The 21,442-nt window shown below is 47.1% G+C and overlaps 8 protein-coding genes across 8 annotated transcripts, besides 32 other annotated features; all 8 read left to right on the forward strand.

Annotated features, from left to right (window-relative positions):
* Positions 1–6,525: part of a sequence feature (heterozygous, non-Esmeraldo-like haplotype) that runs on past the window's edge.
* On the forward strand, positions 107–826 carry Tc00.1047053510729.115 (uncharacterized protein; the record flags this gene model as incomplete). The annotated part of the gene is made up of 1 exon (XM_813794.1): positions 107–826. The coding sequence occupies one exon, from the start codon at positions 107–109 to the stop codon at positions 824–826; it is 720 nt and encodes a 239-aa protein (XP_818887.1).
* Positions 989–1,045: a sequence feature (T-rich).
* Positions 1,152–1,472, forward strand: Tc00.1047053510729.119 (hypothetical protein, conserved; the record flags this gene model as incomplete). The annotated part of the gene is made up of 1 exon (XM_813792.1): positions 1,152–1,472. One exon carries the CDS (start codon positions 1,152–1,154, stop codon positions 1,470–1,472), a length of 321 nt encoding a protein of 106 aa, XP_818885.1.
* Positions 1,793–1,841: a sequence feature (T-rich).
* Positions 1,932–1,964: a microsatellite.
* Positions 1,963–4,242, forward strand: Tc00.1047053510729.130 (DNA replication factor, putative; the record flags this gene model as incomplete). The annotated part of the gene is made up of 1 exon (XM_813781.1): positions 1,963–4,242. The coding sequence occupies one exon, from the start codon at positions 1,963–1,965 to the stop codon at positions 4,240–4,242; it is 2,280 nt and encodes a 759-aa protein (XP_818874.1).
* Positions 4,347–4,435: a sequence feature (T-rich).
* Positions 4,461–5,888, forward strand: Tc00.1047053510729.140 (NIMA-related kinase, putative; the record flags this gene model as incomplete). The annotated part of the gene is made up of 1 exon (XM_813782.1): positions 4,461–5,888. One exon carries the CDS (start codon positions 4,461–4,463, stop codon positions 5,886–5,888), a length of 1,428 nt encoding a protein of 475 aa, XP_818875.1.
* Positions 6,344–6,426: a microsatellite.
* Positions 6,526–6,702: a sequence feature (areas merged during assembly that could not be assigned to a particular haplotype. This can correspond to areas where the two haplotypes were merged or to regions with more than two copies in the genome that were merged during assembly.).
* Positions 6,682–6,703: a microsatellite.
* Positions 6,703–6,922: a sequence feature (haploid, non-Esmeraldo-like haplotype).
* Positions 6,923–14,890: a sequence feature (heterozygous, non-Esmeraldo-like haplotype).
* Positions 7,005–7,067: a microsatellite.
* Positions 7,344–7,383: a microsatellite.
* Positions 7,498–9,468, forward strand: Tc00.1047053510729.150 (tubulin tyrosine ligase, putative; the record flags this gene model as incomplete). Its single annotated transcript, XM_813783.1, has 1 exon — positions 7,498–9,468. The coding sequence occupies one exon, from the start codon at positions 7,498–7,500 to the stop codon at positions 9,466–9,468; it is 1,971 nt and encodes a 656-aa protein (XP_818876.1).
* Positions 9,598–9,623: a microsatellite.
* Positions 9,904–9,952: a microsatellite.
* Positions 10,230–10,314: a sequence feature (T-rich).
* Positions 10,315–10,337: a microsatellite.
* Positions 10,338–10,399: a sequence feature (T-rich).
* Tc00.1047053510729.160 (hypothetical protein, conserved) lies at positions 10,515–11,135 on the forward strand (the record flags this gene model as incomplete). The annotated part of the gene is made up of 1 exon (XM_813784.1): positions 10,515–11,135. The coding sequence occupies one exon, from the start codon at positions 10,515–10,517 to the stop codon at positions 11,133–11,135; it is 621 nt and encodes a 206-aa protein (XP_818877.1).
* Positions 11,169–11,256: a sequence feature (A-rich).
* Positions 11,350–11,383: a microsatellite.
* Positions 11,717–11,774: a sequence feature (T-rich).
* Positions 11,879–11,982: a sequence feature (T-rich).
* On the forward strand, positions 12,025–14,214 carry Tc00.1047053510729.180 (uncharacterized protein; the record flags this gene model as incomplete). The annotated part of the gene is made up of 1 exon (XM_813785.1): positions 12,025–14,214. One exon carries the CDS (start codon positions 12,025–12,027, stop codon positions 14,212–14,214), a length of 2,190 nt encoding a protein of 729 aa, XP_818878.1.
* Positions 14,303–17,929: a mobile genetic element.
* Positions 14,891–18,080: a sequence feature (areas not merged during assembly with more than two copies in the genome that could not be assigned to a particular haplotype).
* Positions 17,820–17,882: a mobile genetic element.
* Position 18,081, forward strand: a sequence feature (haploid, non-Esmeraldo-like haplotype).
* Positions 18,082–21,442: part of a sequence feature (heterozygous, non-Esmeraldo-like haplotype) that runs on past the window's edge.
* Tc00.1047053510729.210 (hypothetical protein, conserved) lies at positions 18,331–19,278 on the forward strand (the record flags this gene model as incomplete). The annotated part of the gene is made up of 1 exon (XM_813786.1): positions 18,331–19,278. One exon carries the CDS (start codon positions 18,331–18,333, stop codon positions 19,276–19,278), a length of 948 nt encoding a protein of 315 aa, XP_818879.1.
* Positions 19,303–19,333: a microsatellite.
* Positions 19,811–19,836: a microsatellite.
* Positions 20,069–20,129: a sequence feature (A-rich).
* Positions 20,233–20,276: a microsatellite.
* Positions 20,868–20,892: a microsatellite.
* Positions 21,052–21,075: a microsatellite.

Below are 21,442 nucleotides of genomic sequence, written 5' to 3' on the forward strand. Positions count from 1 at the left end.
GCAACCAAGTGAGTGTGGGCCACTGTTCTCGTCTTGGAGTAGTGGCTTCCACCAGCAGCAACGAGGCAGTGAGATATATAGGGAGACATTTCTACTCCCCGGGGCGATGCCGCTTTCTATTCCAAAGGCGATTGAGACCGTGAGGCGTTACGTTGCCGACCAGCGCGATGACGCAACTGGCTCCGTAGGGAATACTACATGCTTGCACTCATCAGCTGTTGAGGTGTGCGAAGACCCGCAGCGACGGATACTTCCGGCATTTCGGGAAACGTGGAGGGGCGGGCCGAATATCATCGCATCAAACGACGGCTCGTACTTTGTCGCCGCGGATTGTCTCTGGCACGACCGCAACCGTATTTTGGCGGAGGAAATAAAAGATTATGCCAGTCTAAAAGAAACCCCATGGGCTGGGGGAAAGTTGGCGTCTACGCTTTCAAGTTGTGCTCGGTGCAAAATTGACGCCACGTCCGCCATTTTCTCCAATTGGCCGAGGGAACAAGTCACTGAAAACCTGGTGAAACAATCCATTCTGGACAGGGCAAAACTATACCGTAGTTGCCGGATAAATTATATTCATGGGGCATTGGGTCTGCAGGAGAGCCCGTACGGTCACGCTGGCGAGGTTTACGGCGACATCCACCAGAAACTGTCTCGGGCTCGCGCTCGGGCAATTTGCCCCGTTAAACGACAGGCAAAACACACGGGAGACAGTCTCTTTGGTAGCATCCCGCTGCGCCAGACTTTGTGTGTTCGCCGCAAGGGCGGGGTTGAACCAAAGGACCATTTATTTGGTTCCCTGCACGTGGAAGAAAAAAAATATTTATAATGTAAACAAAAATTTCCTGCATTTTTGCTTTTTTTTTTTTTTTTTCTATTCTCCGTTAATGTGATTTAGTGTCATCGAGACAGAGGAGGGAAGTCGAAAAGGAAAAGCACCCCTGTGAGGTTTTGTATTTTGTCATACTCCCATCATCATCGTTATCGTTGTTTTTTGTTTTTTGTTGTTTTTGTTAGTTTTATTTTATTTTTGTTTCTTTTTGTTTTTATCTCCCTGCCCATTGCATGCTTTCTTACACGCTTTCATAATGAGGAAAGGGTGGAATTTTCTTCCCGTGTATAAAAGGCTGTCAATGCAGTAGCACCGGCAGTCAATGCGCCAAACAAGCGTCAAGTTGCTGCATTCCAAGCGGCTTGAGATAAAGCAACGGATGCTGCAGCGTAACGAGGCACGAAGAAGTCAGTTGCGGCATGCAGAGCTAGACCGTTTTCGTGCACAGTCGACTGAAGGTGGCGATCCAGAACAGGACGCCTACGAATTTATTGGCAGAGAATTTCATTGCGATGTGGGCGATCCCGCCGTGTTGGACCTCCTTCTTAGTATTGAGGAGGAGATCAGGAACGAACAGTTGGTGTCGTTGTACGAAGAGAGTCAAAATGAAGACTGGGAAAAGTACTTCCAACACCTTGCTTGACCATGAGAATTGTGCTTTGCGTATACATTTTGTTACCCTGATGGAGACAAAAAAGCACACATACGCGAAGAAAAGTAATCCAACACACTCACTCACAAACACACACACATACATCGAGACCGGGGATAAAAATAAAGACAATGGAAATTAAACGAAGGTAGTGGCGATGAGGGGCAGAATGGCTTTTGTTTCGCTACGGATTTCCTTTTTCTCTCTGTGTACGTGCGCTTGGATTTTGCTTAATTGTTGAGATAATGGTTGTCTTGACATAACCTTATTTGCCTCTTTTATTTTGCTTGAAGGTATTAAAAAGTTTATACTTTATTTTTTTTGCTTTTTGTTTTTTTTAATTTTTTACTTCTTTTTATTGCTGTTGTTGTGTCGGGTGGGTGTGACCACCAGACACAGGGTGAGGAGTTCATTTTTTGCAACCCGTAGGTACCGACATTTGGACCGTCCTATACATACATCTATATACATATATATATATATGACGGGTGAGGCCCTGGTGGGGGAGAAGCTTCTGCAGAAGCTTCGTCCCTTTTTTCTCGACTGCTGCAAGCCCCCACAATGCCTAACGCCGGCATCGTCGACGGAGTCTCTTACAACGCGCTCTCTTTGGACGCAAGAGATCGACTGCATGCGGCTCCTTGCCGTGCTTCCAGAACTGGGTGATCTTCTTTTTTGTCAAACAATGACGCTAATAGACGCCCTACGGCAAGTCTGTGCGGAGATGTGCAAAAGCGCTGGTCGGTCCCTCAATCCAGCTGACCTTTCACCGAGGCTAACGCATCTGCCCACGGTGGGCGCGCCGCCACCGTCCATGCCATCCTCCCGCGGGGTGCTTGTCAGTCTCTGTGGAACAATAGTGCGGATGAATGCCAAGCGAGTGGTGCCATTTGTTCATAAACTGAAATGTGCTAAGTGTGGAGATACAGTTGAGATGGCGTCCAGTCCCTTTGATCGTGGCTCAAAGCCAAAAGGGCGTTGTGGACGTAAGGAGTGTGGGGGCGGGGAACTTAAACCAGTTGGCCAGGTTTGGATGGATTACGCGGAGTGTCGCCTGCAGCAGCGCTCCAATCTCTCGGGTCGGCTTCCTCGCACACTCCTTGTAACCCTTGAAGATGAACTGACGATGAAGTGCACTGTGGGTCAGTTTGTCGAGGTAATTGGCATCTCATTTCCCAAATGGCGTGCCTTGTACCCCAACAGTCGGCCGATTATTGAACCCACTGTATGGGCCCTTAACATCAATTCGGTGGAATCCTACCGTGAGGGGGGTTCTGGCAGCATGGCCGCAGTACCACGGCGCAAAGCGGTTGGTTCGATGGAAGGATCGGCGTTCACTCCGGAATCTTTTTTTTATTCCTTTTGCAAAGATAAACTTCGTAGGAGTACTGCATTGGTAACTTCTGTGTGCCCACATCTTTTTGGACTGTTTGCCCCACGTATGGCTTTACTTCTTGCGGTAGTAGGAGGGACGTCCACAACTGGTAAGGCACGTATGCACATACGATCTACAATTCATTGTCTTCTTGTGGGGGATCCTTCAACCGGGAAGTCTCAGCTGCTACGATTTGCCGCCCTGATTGCGCCGCGGAGCACCTCCACCACCGGGACTGGGAGCACCTCTGCTGGCTTGACAGTGGCGGCGGCGAAGGAAAACGGCGAATGGGTTTTGGAGCCAGGTGCCTTGGTACTTAGTGACGGTGGCATTTGTGTTATTGATGAACTAAGAACCGTATCTTCGGCCGATAGGGCTTCTCTGCATGAGGCCATGGAACAACAAACAATTTCAGTGGCCAAGGCAGGGATGGTGACAAAACTTAGGACGTCTTGTTCGGTCATTTCAGCGTGTAACCCGCCTCCGACACGGCATGGAGGAACGGAAATTGGTGTCGGTGGTCCGTTGCTCAGTCGTTTTGATTTTATTTTCTTGCTCTGGGATAAGCCTTCGATGGAGGTGGACAGTCGTGTTGCCACTCACATTCTCACGTGCTCTCAGGCCGGAAAGCAACCATCATCTGTTCTCTCACAGGAGGATATCAGTCGTTATTTGCGGTGGGTACATTCTCACTATGCCCAGAACGATGGTCCTTTGCTTTCCGATCAGGCAGCTGAAATTATAAGGACGTACTACGAACTGCAAAATCGGCGAGGGGCGTCACCCCTTCTTGCTGATTGCGTGCCAGTCACCATACGTCTACTGGAGTCCCTTGTGCGAATCACGCAGGCACATGCAAAATTGCATCTGGAAAATGTGTGTACAGAAGAGGATGCGGCGTTAGCGATATTCCTTATGGAACAAAGCGCCCATAGCTTGAAGTGTCCGTTGGAATCCCTTGGCCCAGATGTGTACACGAACTCCAAGTCACTGGAAGAGTGTTTTCTCGATCCAACTCCGGAGGGTGTACAGAGGCAACGTGCTGTGCTTCGGGCAATCGTGGATGTTTTTTCAAATTGCGGCAACGCCCATCACTCCTCCGATGACACAGCGACTGCAACATGGTTGGATAAAATGAAGTTCCCTTCAGAGGAGACGTCTTTACCTTCGCAGCAGTGCGGCAAGCGTGGAAGGGAAGTATCATTACCAAGCGATGCTGTTTTGCGTAGCGCACGGCGATTAGAAGCAGAGATATCTTCCCCGTTTTCGAGTGTGCAAACAGTGGTTCAGTACACGCCCAGTTCAATGTCGCAAACACCCATTAAGAAGAGTTGCAGACGTCGTGAAGTGGATGAAATCATGAAAAGTCTTGTGTTTCGTTCGTAACGAACTCCGAGCACTTTTTTCCCAGCGTCCCATTTTGAAATGATGTGCAGAGCCGGAGAGTGATGTCTCTCTCCCTCCTTCGCCTCTGCGTAAGTGTATGTGTGTTTGTTTGTTTCTTTCTTTGGATTTTATTTATTTGCTTTTTTCCTTATTACTTTTTTCTTTATTTTATTTTGGTTCATTTTTTTTTTTTATGGAATAGCCGATTATCATCGCAAATGCCGAACAACGACAGCCACGACGCTCAGTTACTGCGGCACTATGCACAATTTTTTCCAAATGTGCTCTTTACATCGGAAGAGGAGATGGAGAAGTACTGCCAGGATGCCAGGCCTGATGCAGTCAAGAAGGTTCTTGACCTTCCGGAGGGGGAAGAGGTACCTGAGGATGCCATGAATGATCCCCGTGCACATTTGTACATTTTGAAACATATTGTGGGACGTAACGCAACAACGGCGGCGTTTGTTGCTCTTCGAGGGTCTGATAAACAAAAGGTAGTAGCGAAGTTTATCATGTTGAATGACGAGAAACAGGCGGCATATGCGCGGAGCGAAGTTCATTGCTTGGCTGCCTGTGATCACTTTGGAATTGTCAAGCACTACGATGACCTAAAATCTGAAGACAAACTGCTATTAATCATGGAATACGGAAGTGGTGGTGATCTCAATAAACAAATCAAGCAACGCCTCAAGGAGCGGCTGCCATTTAAGGAGCATGAAGCTGGTCTTTTATTCTACCAAATTGTACTGGCATTGGACGAGGTGCACAGCAGGAAGATGATGCATCGAGATTTGAAAAGTGCCAATATATTTTTGATGCCAACGGGTATTATCAAGCTGGGTGACTTTGGCTTTTCCAAGCAGTATACGGATTCTGTTTCTCTAGACGTTGGCTCATCTTTTTGTGGGACCCCGTACTATCTTGCACCGGAACTTTGGGAAAGAAAAAGGTACAGCAAGAAGGCTGACATGTGGTCACTTGGTGTTATTCTGTATGAACTTTTGACGTTGCACCGTCCGTTCAAAGGTCCTTCCCAACGTGAAATTATGCAGCAAGTTCTGTATGGTAACTATGATCCTTTTCCGTGTGGCGTATCGGATGGAATGAAGGCGGTTATGGAGCCTTTGCTTTCAAAGGATCCTGCGTTACGCCCGACCACCACACAGTTGTTACACACAGAGCTTATGAAATATGTGGCCAATATATTTGAGGAGATTGTGAGAAACTCCGAGGTCATTGAGAAGCACGACAAGGAGCGCATCCTCAGGCAACTTGCAGAGTCACGGGCAAAAGCGCCCCCACCAAATTCCATTCAAGCTGGTGCTGTAAGTAACGACGTGGTGCGTGAGGGATATCTCCTTAAGTACAGTTCAGATATGAAGTGGAAAAAACGATACTTTTCCATTAAGAATGGGCAACTTCGTATTTCTCTCACGGACAACCCCGAAAAGGACGGTGTCTCCCCAAAATCTGCCAGTCTGGAGACCGTTAATGATGTATTCCCGGTGCCAGAGGCCTACTGCCGCTCCAACCCGCATCAGCTGGTTATTTGGTTTACCAATGGTCAGAAGATCATTGCCATGGCAAAGTCCGCAGAGGAGCGTGATCAGTGGATCTCTGACTTCCAACGAGCATGCGGTATGTAAATTTGCGAGTTAAAGCTCCGATGCTGTTTTTTTTTCTTTTTCTTTTTCTGTTGTAGCCACCATTTCCGCCATTATTTTTATTGTTATGGGATTTCACCTTTTTTACTTTTTTTTTCCAGGTTGTTTTTGTTTTTTTGTTTCTCTGCTGAATGACGGTGGGAGCGATGGGGGGAAACCCTGTTGTCGCTGACGCCGCTCTTTGGTATTTTGTGATTACTACCGGAGGCCTCGTTGCGATCACTGTAGCCCCCATTTTTCGTTCATTCATGCTGCCCTTCTCTGTGCTTTATTTTTCGGTCGCGCTGCGCATATTTGTTGGGATGCACGCTCCTATCCGACTGCAGCGCATCTGCGTAGGGTGGGAAACACAAGTGGAGGGGGGAGGAACAGAAAGAGAAAGAAAGAAAGAAAAATGAAACAAGGAACAAGTGAACTGGCGGGGAAAGCGCTCTGCTTATATATATATGCATATATACACATTCCTGTAGATATATACAAATACATATATTTATTTATTTATTTTATATGCATGTATGTAGTTATATGCGTCTTTTTTTTTTCTGTTTTTGTGGATGTTTATATTAAAATTAATGCTTCTTGCCAAGTAAGAGTTGCTTCTCGCGCGTTTTCTTTTTCTTTTGGCTTCAGCAAATAGGATTGTTTTCCCCCTTTGTTGGCTTGTGAATTCCTGTGATGCGAAGAAGGCGAGGAATGTAGGGATGACAACAGTTTTTTGTTTTCTTTTTGTTATTAATGCATATTGGTGTGTGCATTTCTGTGTTTCTTGTGTCCGTTTTTTTTTTTTTTTTTTTTTTATCATCGGGAGGCTTGGCATTTTTTTTTCTTCGTTGTTGTTGTTTTTGCCCGTGCATCCTGCAGAAAAGGAGTTACTTTGGGGGGGGGGGGGGAGTTATACCACTTATGTTTTTGTTGTTTTTGCCATGTATTTGAAGTGGACAGGAAACAAAACAGTTCTCCCGTTGATTTTTGCTTGTGTGTGTGTGTTTGTGTCTATTGCCATGATTGTCTTCTTCTTTTTTTTTTCACCTTTTTTTTTTTTGCCGCGTTTGCGGGGCGGTGGGGTGGGAACTTCCAGATGTAAACACGCAGCGCATAATAAATAAATATATATGGAGAGATATACACTGCAATATATATATATATATTTATATTTATGTACGAAAAGGAATAACGGGTGCGAGTTTTGGTGTTTTTATTTTATTTTTATTGGAGATGCTGGTATTATTTTTATTATTATTTCTCTTTATGCGTGAAGTGCCGACGCCTTTGTGTGCTGAGAGGCGCACGGATTTGGGAATAAGTTGACAAAATAGGATGCGCGTATATAATTTGGTTTTATTCCGGTGTTGTTGCCTGCGTATTGACTGTCATTCTTAATGATTGGGTGCTTGCGGCACCTTTGCGTGCCTCCGTTGCTGTTGGCCCTTTATTATATTTTCTTTTACTGTTTTTTTTTAATTTTTTTTTTTTTTTTGCGTGTGTGGTTGTTTGTGTGATTTCTTTGCTTTTAGAGGAAAACGAGGGTTAGGCCGTGCTGAGACGAACGTGCGTGTGTGTGTGTGTGTTGTTTTTTTCGTTGTTCTTGGAAATGGCAGGCAAGATTCTCCCGCCCCCGCACAATCTTCCCACCTTCTACCCGCAGTCTCTTGGATTCCTGCAGCGTGACGGACGTGACGACATGGACGTCATGACTGCCGACACGACGTACATTCTTCACCGCCATCAACGTCTGGTTGTGGGCAAGTTTGTGCCGGACATAAACAACGAGGATCCATCCAACCCAAGGTGTGTCGTGCAAGCCACAGGGCAATTGAGGCCTTCGCGAATGCCCCCATTGTCTCGTTCTCTGAACGGCAATAGATTATCTAATGCCTCGTCGGTGGAAGAGACATCCTCGGACACCGCAATTCGTGAGGAATTAGCTCGCACAAATAGGGTGGCAACAGAGAAGATACATTATACCGTAGTGGAACCCTTGTACCCGTTCTCGGCCCCCAGCCTCTTTTTCCCCATACGCCACAGCAGCCGCGCAGGAGGAAAGGCCGGCGATATTCGAAGCCCCCGTCAGATAAACCTCGCGTATCATGGTCGTGACCGGACCCATTATAGATTGGAGGCTCTTACCGTACAAAAAAATAACCTCAATCGGATGTGTTTGTACAAGCTTGGTCCTGGTGCTGTGGCATTCAAGGTAGTTATAGATGCCTTTGAGGCGGCGGGTATGAGGTACACGCCGTCGAATGAGCTATTTAATGTCATGTGGGCAAAACGAGCAACCAATTACACATTGGCTCATCTTGGTTCTTACCAGAAAGTAAATCATTTCCCAGGAACATGGGGCATTGGTCGAAAAGACTGTTTAGCTATGAATGTTGATAAAATGCAACGGTATTTTGGAGTCGATGCCTTTAATATTGTTCCCACATCATTTTTAATCCCCAAGCAGTGGAAAGAACTTGAGGAATACGTAAAACGGCAACCCGATACCACTGACGATCCGCTTATTTTGATAGTGAAACCCAGTGCTTCTAGCTGTGGACGTGGTATCCATCTTTTTCGGGGAATGCCCCCCATGCCGACAGGGACAAGACAATTGGTGTGCCAACGCTACCTGGGGAATCCCATGCTTATATATGGAAGAAAGTTTGACCTCCGACTGTACTGCGTCGTGACTGCCTTTGATCCGCTCCGTATTTTCCTTTTTGATGAGGGTTTGGTGCGATTTGCCGCGCAAAAGTACCCTGGAATGGACAAGGACTTGGAGAATATTCATGTTCACTTGACCAACTATTCTGTGAACAAGACGGCCGAGCTAAACCGAGCAAGCCGTGGCAAAGAGTATCACTCGGATGATCCTTTGGATATAAAGTGGTGTCTATCCGATTTAAGAGACTTCTTAATAAAAAAAAATAAGGACGGAGGGCTCGCATGGGAAAGAATCATGCGTGGCTGTGAAGATGTTGTTATTAAGACCTTTCTTAGCATTGAACATGATGTTGTCCAAAGAATTCGCAGGGAATGCAGCGATAAAACAGGACGAGGATGCTTTGAGCTGTACGGCCTAGATTTAATGGTAGATAACCAATGCAATGTACGACTTATTGAGGTGAACATTATGCCCTCGTTGGCCACGGGAACACCCCTTGATAAGGCTGTCAAGTCCCGCATGTTGGCTCACTTACTGACTCTTATCCGGGTGATCCCACATCAACGCAACGCTCCTGGGCACACGCCACCAAACTTTGGAGAGCCGTCTTCAGATCGCCACAACATTTGCTATCGATTTGGTCGGCATCCGCACGGGGATGCAGAGCTGGTTAGAAAGCCTTTGCTTTCCCGGTTTAACGATCCTAGGGACTCCGACTCTGTTCTCTCCCCAAGTGAATATCTTCTCTTGGTTGAGGCGGAGGAGGAATTGGCATGCGCTGGGGGGTTCCGCCGAATTTTTCCCACAGCGGAGAATGTCCTTACGTATTTGCCCTACTTTACGCATGGTGTTCTCCGAAATAATTATCTTCTTGCCTCAGCTGTCAGAATGCAAGCAAAGGCAAGGAATTGAAGGAGCACTCCGGGCACTTATTCGCGTCTTTGACTGAAAAAGATAAATAAGCGTAGAACAGAAAAGGAAAAATAAGATGGGCCTTATAAAAATCAATGGAAATCACAGGAATTAGAAAAGAAGCAAGAGTAATAATATTAATAATAATAATAATATAAAAAAGGTGGAACAGACTTTTTTTATCATGTAGACGGAAATGAAAGGAGGAGCAAATTGCGGGACATGTTTTTGGCAATTATTTGAATCCTGTAAGTGAAGGAGCCATGCCTCGTGATATCTATCCATCTATCTGTATATATCTGTATATATACTTCCCTCGCATTAATTTTGAAGTAGAGTTGTGTATTTGTGTATATGGGGGAGCGATGGAAGAAGAAGAGGAAGAAAAAAGTGAGGAATTTTGTTTGGTCTTCTAAATGAAGGCTGCTGCTGCTGTTTTTTTTTTTTTTTTTTCTTTTTTTATTTTGTTTGTTTTTATGTTTTTCTATCAGTTTTCACTCGGCTCCACGCAGGTGTGGAGCTGGTCTCCAGCGTGATTGGATGGTGTTTCGCAATCTCCGTGCCCGTATAGATATTTATTTGAATATTTTTCCTTGTTTTCCTTCGTTGGTGGTAGGTGGGTGAAGAAGAGCCTCCGTAGGTTGTCAGCATATTATTATTATTATTGATAAGGACTGGGCGAAGCAGCATCCGCACCTTTTCAAGTTTTCCCTCTCATCAACACACCGATGTATGTGCTTTTTCTGCGTGATGATGAGAAATTCTTTTGCTGTTGTTTTTTTTTTTTTTTGCAGACCTTTTTTTATTATTTTTCTTTTCCTTATGGAGTTGTATGCATCCTTTTATTTATTACTATTATTATTATTATTTTGCTTCCTGTTTTTTTTTTTTCTTTTTTTAAATTATTATTCTTTATTTAGTTTTGATTTTTAAGTAGTGTGCCCGAGTTTTCATCCTGCCACGGCGGAAGATCTCCTTGTTTGCTCTGTCTCCCCTGTTGTGTGCGGGCGCAGCAAAATAACAACTCATCGATATTATACATCTATATGCTCGACTACTTCGTCGCCATTGGGGTTGCCCTTCTAGGGCTGCTGGTGGTGTACTTTATGTTCCACAGCATCAAAAAGTCGGAGTTTGTTGCGTTTAATGCTTCAAAAGAACGCAAGTCACGTCCGCGCAAGACCCCGAAGGCGCCTCGCCGTGACGACTCCCGACTTGACCGCGAGATGGAGGCGCTTATTGCCCAGGAGGTCGCACACCACACCACATCCATGCGAGCCGACATTCGTGTCGTTCAACCGGTGCTGCTTGAGAACATGCAGCGTAAGGTGGCAGCTGAGAAGAACAAAGCGGCGTCAATGAAATACTCTTCCGCGGCCTCCGAGCAGGCGCTGATTGACAAGGAGATGGGATTCCAGAAGGTGGTGAATCAGTCGAAGCCACGGAAGAGCCTGTCGCCACCGCCGCCGCAGCGACCACAACAGGCGAACACGGATGAGGAGTTGAGCCGTAAACTCGGTCAGTTCTTTAGCAACAACCGAAAGGATAAGAAGGGATTAAAGGTCAACTTGAAGGAGGAGCAGACGGCAAATACCAAAGGTAATGGGGTCCACGTCGTTGTGAGGAAAGATATTAGTAATGCCCGTACATGGTCATTGGTAGCCTAATGAGTGCGTGCAAATAAGTAACCGAAAATTTGGAGGAAAAAAGGAAAAGGAGGAAAGAAAAAAAGAAGAGAGAAGCTCCATGTGCAAGAAGAAAAGAAAAAAATAAAATAAAATAAAGGGATGTTCAGTAAAAAATTGCGTCAATAAAGGAAATAATGTAATGTTCGTTAAATTCCGTTCCAAGAAATGATGGGTAAAAGGAATAGAAAAGGGGTATGTACATATACATGTATGTATATATATATATACACCTATGAGGAAAGGAGAAATTGCACCCCCTTCCTTTGCTCTTATTATTCTGTACACATCACTTGTAATGTATCTCTTTGTATGGGTTTTAGGGAGTTGATTTCTCAGCACACATTCTTTTCCGTCTTTATCCTTTTTTTTTTTTTTTTTCCTTCCTGGTGGTGTGCGGGATTATTACTAATAAAAAGAAACACAAACACACACACACACAAAAAAAAAAAAAGGAAGAAATTGACGATGAGGAAGAAGGGGAATAATTATTCTTTCCAAAGGTCTATGGAAATGAATACGTAATAAAACAACAACAACAAAAAAAAAAACAGTGCGAGTTGTTCTTCTCTTTATTTGCCTTTTCTTCATTGTGGTTTTCTTCCTTTTTTTTTTTTTTCTCCTTTGGATGTTCTGCCAGAAAAAAATAAGAGTGCTTTGGGTGAGAGAGCGCGAGCCAAGCATTGCATAACGCGTTTGTTTGTGCGCCGTCATGAGTTTGTTGATTTTTCTTTTTTTTTTCTTTTCTTTTCCGCCTGTTCTTCCTTCCGTCGGTCTGTTTGAATGTCTTTTTGTTCTTTTTTTAACTTTTTTTCTTTTTAATTTTCTTGCGCCTTTGCGCTCCTTTCCCCTGGTTGGGGAAGCAGCCACGATGGTGGATCCGCAGAGCACGTCGTTAGAACAACACCTGAAGGATGAGCGTGCAGCGTATGCCAGCCTCGCTCTTCTGAACATTCAATCGAGTGCCCTTCTTGATCGTTTTTATCGAGAGTGGTTCGCATTGGATTCGAAGCGGCAGACGCTCATGAAAGAGTTGGAGCATCATAGCCGCGCTATTCGTGAGCACCGGCGGCAGTTAGAGTTGACGTTGTTTCCACCCGAGGTAAGGGGGTGGATGCAGTCCGTGTTGCCTGAAATGGAAATTTTGGAAGAGGGCGGCTCAAAAATGAATGCACTTTATGAACCATTCTCTGATACGCCGTGCTCAAGACTTCCTGCCACAGGAAAGACGCGAGCGGCGTTTGAAGAGGCCATCACAAGGCAAGTTGTGCGCTGGGAAGAAGGAAACAAAGGTGCCTGTTCAGAGTACAAGGAGCAACCGGCTCCCTCACGTTTGTCACGAGTCACTCCTCAACCGGGAATTCTGTTAGGTTCTTGCTTTTTGCCGTACAGGGACCCCCAAACTGCCGAATTGCGTCGTCGAGCTGTGGGCGGAGATGTAATCGTCATGAAGAGCCCCGAACTGAGTGTGGGTCGTGTACTTGTCTCCATGCATATGGTTTGCCGCGGTGATCTCATCATGGTGGAAACACCACTGTTCACTTCTCCCACGTCAGGGAATGAGGCAAATCATGAGGGTCTTCTTCCACCAGCTGTTCGAAATGCCATGAACTCGGTGCTACGTCAGTCCGAGGTCTTTGCGGTGCAAGGGTGGGACACCCGCCTTATTCGTCCCTTCTATGAATGGTTGACGGAGTTGGCATTTGGTGAGAAACAAGAAGAGTTTTTGCAGCGATGGGATGAGCTTGGATGCCCAGTGGAAGATGCTGATCCCACTCTCCTTTCAAAGTTGTCTGACCTGGCACACTTTGTGTGGATGAGTCTTCCGTCTTCACTTTCATCGATAGTAGGAAGCGAGGAACGAGTGCTTTTGTTTTTTATAACCCTTATAACAAATGCAATGAACTACGGTGGGGGTACATGGGCAGACGAAGACGTCTTTTACAGCGCAGAAAATGGTGTTTGTCTTGGGATGCTCGAAACAGGGATAGGCGTCTTTGGTGGAATTTCATTGATTGAGCACAGCTGTCATCCCAATGCCATTGTCGTGTTTCGCCATGGGTGCACCCCAGAGAGCATTGTGTTTGCCGAGTTACGAGCCACGCGTCCGATTGGAATCGGGGAACGCATCACGATTGCGTACGTGCCAACTTTTATTCCAAAGGAAGAAAGACAAAAACGGTTGCGAGCCAAATTCTTCTTTTCCTGTGCGTGCGTTCACTGTACAGCTGGGTATGATACAACACGACTGATGTTTGCTTCGTGTGAGTCACTGGATGAAAGGGTAGTCATGTGTCCAAAGGGGCGGGGATCGGAGTGGACGCTGTGGTCCCTGAAGTTGCGTCCCTGTGTGTATGGTTTAAAGGAGGTTGGGAAGTCTTATCGCTATGATGACACCTACGTTTTAGATGCGACCCGTGATGAGATGCTATTTCGACAAGATATGAATAACAATGAATTGAACGGAGATGATACTCTGGTGCCGGCACTGAGAAGAGAAGTGAAACAGTTAACGGATGTGCTGCATGGGGAGGCAAAAAGTCACGTCAGTCCACTTCACCACCTCTTTCTACTTCGAGCGCTGCAAGTAGCGGCAATCACAAAATCGCGGTTTTCTCGGTTGGATGCTGCCATGATAGAGGCTGTGCTGATGCTCATGTGTGAATTGCTGAAGGAGCTGATAGGGATCATCTTTTTGCTGCCTGACTGGTTTGCAACGGAACTTCTTCTTAATGAGAGACATACGGGTGCGCTCTCCGATGATCTGGGCGATAGGTTATTGAATGACAGCAGCATTAGAGGCAACGGGGCGCGGCAGCCGTGGCAAGAGTGTCTCACCATGCATCCGCTGCTTCATCCACATGGCAATCTTCTGGTCTCGCTCTTGGAGTATTATGCCATACTCCGTGAGGAGTCGGGAAACATTGAAGCCGCAATGAACGCGTGGACTGCGTGCGTTTTTTTGCTGCGATACGGAATGTGCCAGGGTGGTTCTGAACGCTGCATTCGCGCCCAGTTGAGGGCCCTGCATTGCCGTCACCAACAGCAAAAGCAGCATTAAGATTAGGATTAAACCACAAGTCGTCATCACAAGAAATACGCATAATAATGGGGATAGCTAAACCATTTCTACTTTTATTTTTATTCCTGGAACCTTGTGAAGAGAATGTTTAAGCGGCAAGCGGGCTAATTTAAGATATATGCCCTGATGAAGCGAACTCACCATGAACCCTTTTTTCTTGCTTTATTATTCTTTGGTTGACCGCGATTCTAGGAACCAGGGAACCAGTGGCGTCTAGACGAATTTAGTTGTTTTATTTTCATTTTGTTTTTACAGCCAAACCTGATTCCTGCAAGCTCATATAAGGGAATGGCGATGGTTCCTTTTTCACGGCAACGGAATGGAGCCCTATCGGTAATCGCATGGCGGATCTGGTACGCCAGCAAGGCGACATACAGGAGCAACTCGCCCACATGGATGAAAAGGAACAGTCGGAATCAATGATGACTGTCAGTGCTACCATAAGCGGCTTACGATGGATTTCAGGAAACACTGCCAGCACTGGAAGGATTCAACCCTTACGGGGCACATTGCGGATCTCCGGGCGCCCCAAGCACCAAATTTTGCGTCTCAACTCCTCCTGCCCATAATGAGGGCGGCCCGTGAGTTGGGGGCGCGGCAAGGGTTGACCATCGCGGAAGGGCGGAGATCAAAGCCGCACTACGCCGCCGCTGACGTGCAGAATCGAAGCGCGCAGCTTCAACATCGGATGGAGGAAGCGAATAACCACTTTTCGGCACGTGCGTCCAACACTGCGGTGGCGGACGGTCTTCTTGCGGGACGCGAACGCCATTTGGAGACAACCCCAGGAACGAAAGGCACGCACCGGTGCCTTGGAAGCGCGGCTTGCAGCTTGGGGTGCCGATTCGCCCGGACGGCGAGGAGTCCCCTCTTCCAGGAGAGGGCCGCCAGATGCACCCGCGCACGGGTACGAGAATAGCGCAACGACACCGCTTCACCACGAGCGTTTGATGGCCGGGGGCGCGGATGCAGCCACAATTCCCCAACCCATTTTCACGGGAGAGCGACGGCGGGACAATACTCTTGCGTCATTGGGCATTGTGGGCGACCGCGTTTCCCTCACCCCGTGACTTTGCCCTCTCGATCTCCGGCTTCAGAAGAAGTTTTCGGTTCGGATGAAGAGAATCCGGGTTTCCTTGAATTTGTCGCCAACACTTGGTCCCGCGAATTTGGAATGAAGGCATCTTTGAAATCCGGAGCGCTTACGATTACGGGCACCGAGGGGACGCTCGCGCCCAAATTTCCCTTGACATTTCTGGTGGCAATAGGAGATGTGGCGCCATCGATCCGACCGCAACACGCCAGGATGCTGCGGTCCATGTTCCAAATGTATCGAACCCCGCCGGACATGGTGATTCTCGGGTTAGCAAAAATTGCGGCGCGATCGGAAACGAAGCAGGCGCGCCCCTTGACAACGGAAAAGATGAATCAATTTGTCCGCAGCCGGACCGATTGGAAGCAGTGTGTTGTCTTACGACCTGCGTGGATGACTGCGAGCTGTTGGTCCGACATTGCGGTCTTGACTCCCAAAAAATTTTACACTGGAGCCGGACGGGACCATAATTTTGTATCGGTCTGTGGCGCCAAGGACGGCGAGGGCGGATCCCCACCGCGTCCCGCGGTTCGTCCGGATACGAGGGCGGGACGCCTTCGACACTATAAAGTTATGCGGGACACTTCAAGAAAACGAAAAGCTCACGAATCTGACGACTGCCCAAGTGGAACGAGCTCTGGCTTCGTGGAATGCCACGGCGCATTCCATAAAACGGGGTGCGCCGCCGAAATCGTGGAGTCACACAATTTGAACCCACACGTGATCTCGCGGTTGGCGGTGCACGTCGACCCGTTCGGCCTTCCCCAAGGCACAGTTCGATATTTGGGGAATTGCAACACAGTGCTGACCCAGGTGTCGTCGTTGGTTGCATTGGTGTGAAGGGAGAAACGGCGGGAGGGCCGGAACCGTGGTTGAGAGCATAGAAGCGTTTTTCCATGATTTTAATCACAATCATGCTGCTACAATAACGAGACGCGCGACAAGGGACGCGTTTGGCCACCCCAAAAGATGAACGAACCATCCCGTTACAGCAAGTCAGCGTGACCGTATTGAATTTGGAGTGGGTCAGGGGACCGTTGAACCCGGCCACCTTGGAGAGGCTCATGCAAGTTTGGGGACTCGTCGGGCGGCTCACTTTACCTCCGTCTTCCTCCGGTAAAGCGCGCAAAGGCTCACGGAGGATTCCAGCGGCTGACGCGCGATTGTCGAAGGGAAGCGTGAATAATCGAGGACGCTTCGTCCACAATAACAGGCGGATGGATAATACCTTATCGGTTGTGGTGGAGAAACCCGCCGGTTTACGACGACAATGGATCGCGTGGCCACGCGGCAAGAGCAGAGACGACCCTTATGAGGCTATTGTACCTCTTTTACACATTTCCCATTATTTGCCGCCTGTGATGGCTGAGGCAGCTTCCTGCCTGGATGTGAAGGCGTCCTTTTTTCCGAGTCTCTTTACCGCGGGAGACTCGGCATCTCTTTCGATGCCGCGTGGAGGACGGCACGCTGGTGGAGCTGACACGACTTTCAATGGGATACAAGGCCAGCCCAGAAATTCTCCAGATTATTACTACCTCGGCAATCGCGGTGGTGACGACGGTGGTTCACCCCTCTGGGCCGCACCTCCAATGGTGCGTATCGAAGTATGGATCGATAATATACGCATTACAGGGTCGAAAAGCGATGTGACATTGTGGGAAGCCCAAGTGCTTCGTAATGCGGACAGTTGTCACGCATACTTGGGGGGGACCGCGAATCGGGCGCTGCGAAATACACTTTTCTGGGGGTACGATTTGATTAAACTCACCGTGCGGTATCCCTGAGTGACAAGTTTGTCCGGTCTTTATGCGCCATGCCGGCGCTGAATTCTTCAACCATCGCGGAAATGGAGGTTACGGCGTCACGCTTTTTTTATGCGGCGGCAATTTTGGGCACGCGTTTATTTGACTACTGCTTTCTCATCAAGGCAGCGTGACGACGATTATCCGCACGTAACAGGGGATGGTGGAGAAGACATCCCCGGCGAACCGTCCGCCGGCAGCGGTTGGTTTGGGCGAGAGGTTGCGACACATCATCGGGAATAATCGTAAGCGAAACCTCAAGCCCACGGAAAAGTCGTCTGTCGCCATCATCACGGATGCATCGCTCCATGGATGGGGAGCCGTTTTTATTCCAGACTCCGGCGACGTTAAAATTGCCGGAGGAGAGTGGGAGAGGAAGCCTTTTCTTATCATGCAGGCCGAGGCACGAGCGGTACGCTTGGCCTTATCGGCCTTTTCCGCCATCTTGCCACCCACCACTGACGTTTGGGTGGACAACACTTCGCTGCAAGGAGCGGCGAATAAAGGCAGCTCAAAATCACACGCCATGACGTGGGAGCTGCGACGGATATGTTTGTTTTTGGACTCTCGCGGAATACAGACATCCTTTACCTAGGTACGGTCTGCAGAAAACCCCGCAGACGGCATATCGCGCGGTCTTGTGTTTACACTTCAGGAATTGGCGAAAGGAATGGAACTTGCGAAGGGGAGCGGCGGTGTCTTGTGGCTGGAGGACTCCAAAGTCTGCCACTTCGTAAGTAACAAATATACATGTATACCATCCGAATAGAGTGAACGGGTCACAATTGTGGCTAACGGATGATATAGGAATATATGTACCTACTTGCTTTTAAGCATTGAGGATATGGTGAATCCATTCTTATTCCATGCATCCCCTTTTTCATTTCTATCACTTTTGCTTTCTATTAGTGGTAACTTCAGGATTCTGCAAGCGGACCAGGTGAATATTCTTATATTGTTGTTGTTGTTGCTGTCTCCACTTTTTTTTTTTTCGCTTATGATGGCTGTTGTTTGTTGGTGGTTAACGGGAAGCGTGTGGAAGTTGTATGTGTCAATGTTTGTGTGATTCAATTTTCGTTTGTTTACTTTTTTTATTTTTTTATTTTGTTCTGTGTGTGTATGTGCGTTGGTAGCCTAATCGAAACTCTCTAGTTAGTAACTTAATAACTCTGCCGAGACATTGTGTGGTTTTGGGGTACCATGACACAGATCATCACTGAGAATTTGCGTTCAAGTGTACCGCCTGCTGCCCCGAAAAGCCAGCGAGTATGCCGTCACTTTGCTCGAGGCCGCTGCACGTGGGGATCATCGTGTCGTTTCTCTCATGATGTGGAACGTGCAGCTGCAGATGAGACCCAAATCAGTCAGACATTCATTGGGCTTCAGCAACTGCAGCTGCAGAAGGAGCGTCACGTGATACTCAAGGCAGCCTTGGATGGAGAGTTCGAGATAAAACCGTACAGTGTTGCTGAGGAGTACCAGAGGCATATAGTTCACCTCCGTTTTTCGTCGTCGACGATAATTCTTCCACGCCTGCTGACTGAGGAATCGCTTCAGCAGCAGCTGATAGAACTGGAAGAAAATGAACAGCTTCGCATTGGTGGTCTTCTCTTCCTCGTGGGTGAACCTGCTGTGTTTTGGTCCATGATGCAGCTTTACCGTCTGCGCCGGACGACAACAAGCTCCAAGTGGGACACCTTGCTGGAAAACGCAAAACGTGGCTACGTGGAGTGCATGTTCTTCCGCTCAGCAGTGGGATGTTTAAGCAGCGATTGTCCCTTTTCCCACACCGCTCCCCCAGCCGTGAAGTTGTCCACGCCGCTGCAAAACATGGCGACAAACAACGCTCTTCTGACGCCACTGTTGGGGTTTGGCCTAACAGCACCAGCACCGGCAACAACCGCAGCATCGACTGTGGCTTCGGTGACAAAAACACACACGAATGGGTTTCGTCCACCCGCCGACCCAGTGAGGCACGTTGGCGTCTCGCCATTGACGGTTGGTAAAATGGAGGAATCAGTGGCTTTCCGCGACAGCGTTTGGGGGGCCTGCGTAATTCCGGAGCTCAAGCCGACCCATGAGCCGCAGGAGAGCCTTTCCTTCATGTGGGGTGGCGGTTTGAGGAGTGTACAGGATGTGGAATGGTAATTATTTTCTTCGTGTGTTTATTTGTACATATATATATATATATATATATATATATGTGTGCGTCTCATCGTCTGGCCTGCTTGTTCTCTTGCCCCTTTCTTTACCACTATTATTACACCTGCTGCCTTTTTTCCCTCAAAACGCGTGTGTTCAAAAAAGACGCACGTGGATGAGGAAACCACAAGAGTGGTGGCTACGGAAGAGTGAAGAGTAATTAAATGCGAAAGGTTATAATTGAAGTTAACAAGGGGGAGGGAAACCCCATTTATAGATACACAGAGAATGAGAAATGGAGGGAAAAACGACAATACTTACGAAGATGTCCTGAGCGTATGTGTATGTTTATATATATATAATGTTACACACCGTTCGGTATGGGCGTTTTGTGTCTTTTTTTTTTTTTCATTTCGCGTCTTAAAGCCTCATTCCCAGCATTCATTGTGTATTTTGTTGAATTTCGGTCATTTTGAGTCTTAGGCATACGTGTGTTTCTGTGTTTGAGTATGCCTTTATGTACAGAGATGTTTCTGTTTTATTATTATTATTATTATTATTATTTTTGTATATGTGTATGAGTGAGAGTGAGAGTGAGTAAGTGTGTGCAAGTATGTGTCTTCTTGTGCGTTTGCTCTCATCTGCCCTCTCCAGAGTCATTTGTGCTGCAGTCTGCCCGGTATGTGGCGTTGCTACCCATGTATTGAGGGGGCTTTGCGACCGTCTGACTCCCCCATGCGTGAGTGCGTTTGTGTCTGATGACGATTGCGTGCGTAGACGGACGCTCGGAGCGATGAAAGAAAGGGAAATAATAATTTAAAACCAAAAACCAAAAAAAAAAAAAAAAAAAGAGGAAAGGACCGAGGCGTGGGGGGTTGGCAAGGCGGCACGTACGTGATAACCGATAAAAAGAAGAGGAGAGAGGGCATAACTAACAGACGGTCAATCAAAGAGTTGATGAAAAAAAAAAAAAAAAAAGAAAAGAAAAGAAAAGAAAACAAAAGTGCAGGAGAGGGAGAAAAGCTGAAATGATTTAAGTGCGAAGAGAAAAAAAAAAAAAAAACAGGCGGGATAACGAAGGAAAAGTTATGAGCATTGAATTGGGAGGTTCATGAGGCCAGTGCACATGGGCCCACGTGCGCATCAAGTGAAGAGAGAGAGAGAGAAATGTGGAATGAATGGAGCGTAAAAAAAAAAAAAAAAAGAAACGAAAGACACCCCAAAAATGAGTTAATAGTTACCGGTAGTTGACCGAATTACATATATTAAAAAGAAGAAAAAACAACAACGACAAATAACCAAAAAATAAAAAATAAACGGAGGGAGAAACGGGCGTGGAAGGAAAAAAGAAGTTTGAAAAGTACTGAAGAAGACGGAAGCGGGAAGGGTGCAGTGCGACAACTGTTGCTTTTTTTTTTTCTTTGTGCGTGTGTGTTTGTCCTCCTCTCCCTTTGTTCCCCCGCACATTCATTTGATGACAACTGTGGGGCGCGAGCTACGCTTGCAAGACGCACGGGCAGTCCGAGGAGCGGCATGGACGCAAGCGAGGGGGAGGAAAAGAGTGGACATGGAAATAAATAATTTTTCCAGTTGATTTTTGTTTTGTTTTGTTTTGTTTTGAAAAACGCAATGGGAACGCACACGCACACACACAAAAAGGCTGTGAGGAAGAAACAACGAGGGCGCTGATGGCGGTGGCAGAGGAAGGAGGAGGGAAGAAATATAAACAAAGCGGAGAAAAAAAGAAAAAGAAGGGGAAAGCGTGAGGAGAGAAAAAGGATTATTATTATTATTATTATTATTGAGGAGGAGGCGATTACGTGAACTATCTGTGTTTGAAATGCATGTGTTTTGTTTCCTGCTACAACGGTGTTTCCGAGGAGGATGGGGGGAGGGGAAAGCGTTAAACCCACACATGCATGACATGCAGTTTATGTGTTGGATATGCTCCAGCGGGAAAGGGAAATGGCGAGGGAGAAGACATATAACCCCGGAGTATATGAGAGGTGCGTGTTTACATGCGGACCGTCTCGCACACACACACACACATGGATTTTAATTAACTAAGTAACTAATATGTATACATAACAAGTACATATTTGCATGTATTTCTATGTATGCATATATATGATTACACGGGTCGATCAACTCCTTCTTAAAAGTTCACGAG

The sequence above is a fragment of the Trypanosoma cruzi genome, genomic scaffold (assembly GCF_000209065.1).
Source record: "Trypanosoma cruzi strain CL Brener 1047053516851 genomic scaffold, whole genome shotgun sequence".
Lineage (NCBI taxonomy): Eukaryota > Euglenozoa > Kinetoplastea > Trypanosomatida > Trypanosomatidae > Trypanosoma > Trypanosoma cruzi.